Raw genomic sequence first — 8,677 nt, forward strand, 5'->3', positions numbered from 1 at the left:
GTGTAAAGGTGATAAGATATATTTTATTGACACTGTACAAGTTTGAGCAAACCTGAAGTTTCATAATAGACGTAATTATATACAGAAAATGTGCAAATAAAACCCCAAAACATACGAGTACAAAACCCAGAAATGTTTAATCATGGAAGCGATGAAAAAAGTAGGCTGCATTTTAATGTTTAAACCAAACAAAGCAACTCTTATTCGGCTATAAATATGGACACCACTATATACCATATAATACTTTACAAATAAAATCCTAAAATGTTATTTTAAATTGATAAAAAGGTTTTTTTTCACTAGCAGGCCAGCGTTCATTTGTGTCTTCCGTATTTTAGTGTTACATTTATCGAAAATGTTTCCCGGCTCGCCCTGTTGTTCTACTGACTTCAGGGAAGCAATCACGCGAACGTCCCAAGCAGAGAACACTTTTTTCCGATTATTCTGTCACCACGCGAATGCAGCGAGAGAACGAGTGACGACGACGAACTGCTAACGTGTTAGCTCGGTTAGCTGCTGCTAGCTAAAGTGTATGTGTGTGTGCGCGGCGGAAGAGGCGATTAATTTGATACAGAATAATTCTCAATAATATTCTGAGTTGTATTTTAACTGAGCCGCCCAAGTTAAACAAGTATGCCCAGCAAAAAGAAGAAATACAACGCCAGATTCCCTCCGGTAAGTTAAAACTTTACCGAGCCGGTGTTAGCTAACTTCTTCGGCTAGCTTGAATGAGATTCGGCCTGTTGTGTTGCCTTAATGGTTAGCAACCAACAAACCAACACATTTACATCCTAATGTCAATAATAGTACACCATTATACAAACGCCATTAGTTCCCTTTACTTAGCAGAGTAACATAGCAGCATGGAGATTGTTAGAGCACTTTAAAGGCGTTTAAATGAGTAAACTAATTAACCTTGTTTTTAGCATTACAAGCTAATAACTCAATGTTATTAATATGTTGTCTGTAGCTGCACATTTTAAACAGTTTTGATGCACATATATCTTAAAATCTGTGCAGCATGATTGGATTTTAACTTGCATGAAATTAAGTCCCTCGTATGTGTTGTTTTGTTACTAAATATCATGAAAAAGCATGTTTATTTACTCTTACAGGCTTTAGGATGATGCACAGTATAATTATATTTGTCCACTGTACCATTAAACTAAAGGTTTTCTCCTTCCAGGCGAGGATTAAGAAGATTATGCAGACAGATGAAGAAATAGGCAAAGTGGCTGCAGCAGTACCTGTAATTATTTGTATCCTTCCTTCAAGTTTTCCCAACACACCCGACTGTTTGAATGAGGTTAAAATATCATCTGTGTATCAAGTGAAGAACCCCACAGCTCATGCTGTGATTGATTTAGCTATAATAATAATAAGTTTATTTATATAGCACCTTTTAAAAACACAGGTTTACAAAGTGCTTTGACAAACAGCAAAAACAAGAACAAACTAAACCAAACACAGAAGAACATAAACAACAGCAAGAACATAACAAATGCAAAATACTAAAAATAATGAAATACAATTCAACAGAAAAGAACCCAAAGTGCACGATACCCAACAGACATATATAACCCGACCATCACAAGAACCATCATAAGAACCCAGGTAACACAAGAACCCAACAACACGAGAGGACCAAAGATTTAAAAAGATGTAAGAAACTAAAAGAGCTAAAAGCAAATAAAAAGAGAACAGCAATAAGAAGGTAAGAGCCGTAAAATAAATAGAAACAAGTGGTTAAAGGATTAAAAAAAAAAAAAAAAACTGTAATTGATGTGATTTAATTTGTTAAGGTAATCAAGAACAAATAGGTTAAAAGTCACTTGTTGTTGTTAGGGACAACAGAATAATAGAAGCTGATAACTTGTGAAGGGTGTTTTCTCCAGCTCTATTCAATACTGTCACATATTTGTTAACCCCCCTGTGTTTCAAGACATACACATCTCTATTGACACTTTACAACTACAGCAGATCCAGACCCAACTCCTTATGTCATTTTTTTAAGACCCAACGTTAATCCAACCTTACCAAAGTTGCAGTGGTGAAGAAAAACTTCCTATAGGACGCAGAACCAGACTCACGATGAACAGCAGGGGGGATTGAGGGAGACGCAGAAAGATGATCGCTACCCCAAGCTTAAAATGAGCTCAGATCTTATGTCACATTTTAAACCTAATGCTGCTGCAAGAGTCCTGCAAAGAGAGAGCCAGCGCTTTCTAAATTGCAATATTATATTGCGTATTTGTGCAATTTAATAACAATAATACATTTATTTGCAAAGGGCTTTTCAAGTACTCAAGGATGCTTAACATTCTTTAAGAAAAATAGATGATGTTTGTCTGCCTTTTTTGATACTTAAAGACAAGACATTACCAAACACTGGGGCCTAGGACCTCTGGATTTGTTGTCACGTTATCGAAACTGATTGATATTATTTAGTATTATTTTGAAGTTTAAACATCTGTCATCGTGACAACCATGATGTAAAGTGTCCTATAGAGGTGTGAGTAAGCACTGTCAGGTAGAAATGAACACAAGAACTGTAAATCTGTTGTACTCATGATTGTGTCTCGAAAAAGCACCATCAGCCTGCTCATGATTTAATCATATGAGAGATGTTTAGGCTCTTAGCTGAAGCAGAGTAGAGTCGACCATGTGAGTGAAGTAAAGTCATGTACGTACACACACCTGCCAGTGCGTCTTCTCTTCCTTAACCGAGATGTCAGCGAGAGCCCTGGAGCTTTTTTTGGAATCATTACTTACAAAGGCTTGTCATGTCACCCAGTCCAGGAATGCAAAGACAATGACGACATCACATCTGTAAGTATGTCAGAGCGTGTGCATGTGTGTAGGTGTGTGTGTGTGTGTGTAGGTGTTTGAGAGGGAGCTGGATAACACCAGGAAAATGATATCAAAGTTATCGTGTGATATTGGATGCATTCAGCTAAAAAAAAAAGTGTTATGTCTTCATTTCGTCCGGATTTAGATAAAAAAAACTTAAAAGTTCCATAGTGTCTTGAAAGGGACATTGTCAGAGTACCTGAGGCTGAGTTATTGTCTAATACACCACTTTGTGTCTCAAAGTATGTCTGGTTAGTAGTCTCCTGCTCCTGTCAGTAGAAACTTACTGTGTGGGAAAAAAAAAAATCATAAAAACAACCCCTTTTATCTCTTTGTCGTCATGTTGAATTTTCCTCTCAACAACTCTTGGAGTCCATATGGAGAAAGAAGTTTCCTGATTTCTAAACGGTTTGTTCACAGGAAGCAATGCATCGAGCTGGAGCAACAGTTTGATTTCTTGAAAGACCTGGTGGCAACGGTGCCGGACATGCAGGGCGAGGGGGAGGAGAACCACACGGAAGGCGGAGAAAAAGTCTCGCGCAGGTATCTCTCGCTCTCTCTCTCTCTCAGACACACCGACACATACATGTTTAGTAAAGCACCATGACTACCAATGAACGTCTTAGAGGGCTTTCACACTTGCAGAAAACTCCTGATATTTGCAGGAGCTGTATACCCCCCCGCCCGCGGAGCAGTCCTCCTGTAATAATCTAGATATTTTCAGGAGTGCAGATGTAAAAACGGCTTTAGTTGACACCAGGAAACTCAGATATTTGTTGTTATCATGCAGCCAAGGCCTTTTTCCCACTGATTAGAAGTTCCTGGGGACCTCTAGTAATTTGTTATCAAAGATGTTAAATCACAAGAGGTCCACAGATAATACTAGTTCCATCAAGTAAGGCTCTAGTTTAACTGCTCTATCTGGTCGTCACATTTAAATAAATGTGATATTCGGTCATTTCTGAACTTGCAAACAAAAGCAGAGTGAAACGTTGGACATGAATAACTCGACCATCCTCCTATACGGACACAAGACGAGCTACCTCAGCCTTTTCCATGAACGTCTGCTCCTGTAATTGGTATTGACTAAAGCAAGGTTTGTTTTGTGATAATAGATTAATTACAAAAAAAAGAAGAACAAGAGCGAGCAGAGTTTTCAGCTCCTCAGAGGGAGAACTAATTATTGAGGATTGTAGAGAAGAAGAAGTATTGACTGTCTGCCCAAACACTGGCGCTGCAGCTGAACAGAGGCAGAGAATTTCACATCAATTAAATGAGTTGGGAGACTTTTTCACTAAAGTGTGGCTGATTGGATTGTGATTCAATTTAAAGTGGTTGTAAGCGTGGAGTATTTAGAAACTTCTCCTCAGCCGCGGTGATAAGAAACACAGCGCATCTTTGAATATTAATGTCTGAGAGTGATCTCCAGCTGAGGCAGCAGCAGCATTGTCCACCTCTCTGTTCATGTAAATTATGTTGATTAAAGCTGCGGGAGATTTTCCAAAAACCCCAAAAGAAAGTAGTCGAGTATCTGCTGCAGAATCTTGTGACTGAACCCTCTCCAAAATCTACATCCCACAAAAAGCTGAAACAGCAAGTCCCTTTGACGTAACATTGAGGGGTTCTTCTCTGTTTTCTATCCAGGGGTCGGAAACCAGGGTCCGGCCGCAAGAACGGGGGAGCCGGCTCCAAAGGCAAGGACAAGAAGTTGTCTGGCACAGAGTCAGAGCAAGAGGTGGGCGTTTTGTTATTTTTACATCAAACAGCCATCGACAGTGTGATGGAGTTAAATTTGTGCATCTCCCAAAGTATGTGAAGGAACATTTAGAGCACAGAGAAATCTGTATCATATCTGAGCTTTGCCTGCTTAGTAGGTTATTTAAACCTTTACTTTGTACAGCTTGTAGGTGAGCTGCAGCCGTGATGTCTTTGTAGGTTGATGGCTAACTTTCCACTCCGGCTTCTAGAAGTGATTGATTACTAAGGTATTTGAATAAGGGTGCGGTCACATTGGCGCCATGTGTGCCTTACTGCCTCTCTGTCAATCATTCAGATTGCAGATGGAACAGACAATACAAAATCCCTTCCTTCGATGTTCTGATTGGCTTGGTTAATGGCTGCTTGGTGCAGTTTAGAGGAGCAAGCAGACAGCAGCTGAACGCTGACAGAAACACACATTAATACGATTTATGTTTGTACTATATAAAGAATTCTTTGCATGATAATTGATCTACTCTGTGTGATGTAAGGAAAGAAACTCCACACACCACTTCTGTAAACAACGTTCAGTCAGATGTTTGAGTTCAGAAGACTCACGTGTGTTTTTGTTTTGCTTGAAGCAATATGACTCCTCTGAAGACAGCGAGACGGACGGAGACGAGGAGGACGGCTCTCAGTCAAGCACAAACATGCCGGCTGCATCCAGGTTCCAAAGGTAAGGAGACCCGCCACGTGTGTCCAGATTCTGTAGGTCCACATAGTGCTCAGATTCATTTCAGACCGATTATAGTTGAGTACCTCTCATTAGAAATAAAAAACATGTTTTTGGGTTCCCACCCTGTCAGGTAGAGAAATATAATATATAACCTTACGGCAACAAACAAGAAGAGGGCGCTGTTTTTCCACATAAACACAGGTCTCAAATCCAAATGATTTCAAGTCCAGTTTTAAGATGACAGCATGTCAATACTTGAGAAACGCTTCAGGGTTCCTGAGGGATCCTTAAAATGTCTAAAATCAGATTGTAAGAACTGAAGGTCATAAAGTTTTATCAGAACTTTTCAGTGGGAAAGTCAGGGTTCACAGGGGTCAGTTCATACCTCGGTTTTGGGGTCACGGTTCGGGACTAATTCGGTTCAACAGAAAAAAAGAAAAGTCCTGGATGCATGGGCAAGTGTTGTGAGTCTTTGTGTGTCATATCTAGCTTTTACAAACCCCCATTGAGAGTGAGAGGGAGAACAAGGTGAGGAAACGTAAGCTCAAGGAGACATGACTTTAAGAGGAAAAATACACAATGGATGGCAGAGACAAACAATCAGCAATCGGATATTCAGAAAAGCTTTTCAACTTTTGGCAGTCTGTTGAGTCCCACATGAAATCAGAAAACCACTGACGCTATCCAGTAAAAAATAAAAAGGGGGGTATTATTCCTCTCTTTAAGGGTTGTAAAAGGTCTAAAATTTGATTTTAAAAAGTGTGCAGCAACTCATGCACATGCAGAATTTGTTTTACACAAAAGGTTTAGGAGAGTAAAGTCGTTATATCAGCAGAGCAGCAGCTACGTGGAGTTACTTTAGTACCTTTAGGTTTCACAAATAAGGAAATACTTCATCTTTAATCACATCGTCATGAGTATCAGGACCCTGAAACAAACCTTTCCTGAGAGATGACGTTGAGTAGATGTTGCATCATTTCTTTTTCACTCTGAAATATTAAAACTCCTCTGTCTGCCCCCACCCCTCCACCATGCAGCTCAAACTCCCCCCCTCAGAATATGGACATGGGCAACATGGGCAACATGGTCTCGATGGGCGGCATGGCTCCAGCACAGCCCCAAGGCGGCATGGCCTTCGCCCCCCACCCCTCCATGATGAGCGCCGTGCCGCCTCCCCCAGCCCCCGCGCCGCACAAAAACGACGACGACGACGATGAAGACTATGACTCTTAGCTCCCTTTCCCCTCCTCTTTCACACACACACACACACACATATTCTCTCTCAACATTATTTTTTGATTTCTTAAAATGAACTTGCGGCAGGCGACAAAAAAAAAAAGAATAAAAGACTCTTCATCAACGCCCTCGGGAGACGGCTCAGAACGCCAACGCTGCCGCCGCAGGATGAGGAGATAGAAACCTGGTTGTATATTATGTGTTTTAATTTTCTTTTTTTAAAAAAAGGTTTTATTTTATTGTAGAGGAGGATGTTTTTTAAACAAGTCGGTCGTTCTATCTTGAATATTAAAAACAAGGCAGTCGTCAATGTTGTCTCGCCATGAGCCCCCCCCCGCAGACAGGAGAAGGTGTGCTTTGTGTTTCCTTGTACATTTTTTTTTTCTTCTCTTTCGGCACTTTTTTTCTTTCTTCCTAAATTCTCTGTGGTAGACGTAATGGAGTGAACTCAAACCCTCAGGTTGCCTGAAAGAAATCTATAAAGTCTTATTACAACCTCCTTCAAAGTATTGGATGTATTTAAAAAAGCGATCAGCGTTCGTCAAAGGCAGAGGAGCTCGTCGTCTCTATCACTCTGTTCTGATTGGCTGCTCACACGAGAGCCGCACTTCCCGGCTTTGTCACGACTCACTGCTCAGTCCGATTGTCGGGCTGCAACATAAACGAGGAAGCAGGTGTATTTTTTTACTATCGGTTAGCTAACCGCAGATTTTTTCTTTTCTTTTGCATTACTTTCTATTTTTAATTGACGTTTTTATCAAGACAAGTGTAAACCTTTCCCCGCCACCGCCCTGAAGTCAAACATATCAGCAGGTCAGGGATTCACATCCACTTTGTTGTTGTTTCTGACGCTCTGAGTGTTTCTGATCTGCACATTATTATTTTCTACGACCAGTAAAGTCCCTTAAATCGCCCATCAGAATGATGCTGTGACTCGGACCATAACTTTGTTTTTAAAGTTGTTTGTGTCTTTTGTCCTCTCTTATTTCTACTCTGGCCTCCCCTGAATTTATTTTTTTCTCCAGTGACTTTCTCCTCCATTGTTTTTTTTCTCTCTCTTTTAGCTTGTTTTAAAGTACCAATTGAAAGCAGATGAAGACGGGGCTCCCCCTGTATGTGTCAGTCTCAGTATGAAATATTTCCAAATAGACAGTTGACACTGTATTGTAAACTTTTAACATTCTTTTTATTTTGTATGGGTGAAATAAAGTTCATATTTCAATTAAAAAAAGCTACTCTTCTTTGGGGTTTTTTGTGTCCAGACGAGGAAACTAATATTAGAATTTTCTTTTTTTTTATGTATTAGTTTAAAGGAGCAATATGTAACTCTGGCACCTAGTGTTTAAAATGGGTACTGCAGTTAAAATTCAAAACATTGTAGAGAGCGGTCTCCCCCTCCTCTCTAGAGTCGATGCTCACACAGGTCACCATGTGGTGAACACTGAAGCTTCAGTCTGTAAATCGGTCTGTAAACCTTTCTGTGTTCTAACCTCTCTCCATTTTTCAAAAGCATCTCCAATATTGATCCTAGTTTGAGCACGTTTCTGCTCGTGGAGCTTATTAGAAACATGCAGAGGCTTTTTAGGTCGGGTACAATCACTTCTATCGGAACCACTTCTCTTGCCCGCTTCCATCGCTGCAACACCTGTTGACCTGATAACTGCTCTCATATCTGACAAACTGAGGGGCGTCCTAAACGGCCTGTTTGAGCACACATTTTCTGAAAAGAGGAGGATATTAGTGTGAGAGAAACATGGTGATGTGTATTTTACGTAACATGTGACCTTTAAGAAAGAGAAGAAGAAAAACTGCTAAAACAAAAAAAATCTTCTCTGCCCCCTGGTGGACTATCTGTGCACTGAACGTATCTGGTTGTATTTTAACTGTATTTATCTCAATGCAGAGGTCTCAAAAATTTATGGATTCAATATGATTCACTTGGTTTTAAAGGGTTAAAATGAATTCATTTTCAGGTGACTCCCCCGTTCATGTTTCAGTTTCAGAGGCGTGAAGCACATCCTTTGTATTTCTGATTATAAACTATGCCTCCTGACACATGTTATGTTTTTTCTCCTTTGTGTTTAGCAACATAAAAAGGCTTCCCATGGATCTCTCCGCTATCTAAATTACTCATGCAGCCTGAAGGATAAGGGTTGT

General features: G+C 40.2%; 1 protein-coding gene across 1 annotated transcript; it reads left to right on the forward strand.

Annotated features, from left to right (window-relative positions):
* The first annotated feature begins 465 nt into the window (after window positions 1–465).
* drap1 (DR1-associated protein 1 (negative cofactor 2 alpha)) lies at window positions 466–7,755 on the forward strand. Its single transcript, XM_020646427.3, has 7 exons — window positions 466–675; window positions 1,187–1,259; window positions 2,736–2,829; window positions 3,271–3,393; window positions 4,495–4,585; window positions 5,190–5,284; window positions 6,322–7,755. Exons 1-7 carry the CDS (start codon window positions 634–636, stop codon window positions 6,515–6,517), a joined length of 714 nt encoding a protein of 237 aa, XP_020502083.1. The 5' UTR covers window positions 466–633; the 3' UTR covers window positions 6,518–7,755.
* The last annotated feature ends 922 nt before the right edge of the window (window positions 7,756–8,677 follow it).

The sequence above is a fragment of the Labrus bergylta genome, chromosome 22, assembly GCF_963930695.1.
Source record: "Labrus bergylta chromosome 22, fLabBer1.1, whole genome shotgun sequence".
Taxonomy (NCBI): domain Eukaryota; kingdom Metazoa; phylum Chordata; class Actinopteri; order Labriformes; family Labridae; genus Labrus; species Labrus bergylta.

Bases quoted from the DNA above. Each gene is read 5' to 3' on its own strand.
- drap1 (XM_020646427.3), top strand. From the start codon at position 634: ATGCCCAGCAAAAAGAAGAAATACAACGCCAGATTCCCTCCG. The intron at 676-1,186 runs GTAAGTTAAAAC...TTCTCCTTCCAG, and splicing joins ACAACGCCAGATTCCCTCCG to GCGAGGATTAAGAAGATTAT. The intron at 4,586-5,189 runs GTGGGCGTTTTG...TTTTGCTTGAAG, and splicing joins GCACAGAGTCAGAGCAAGAG to CAATATGACTCCTCTGAAGA.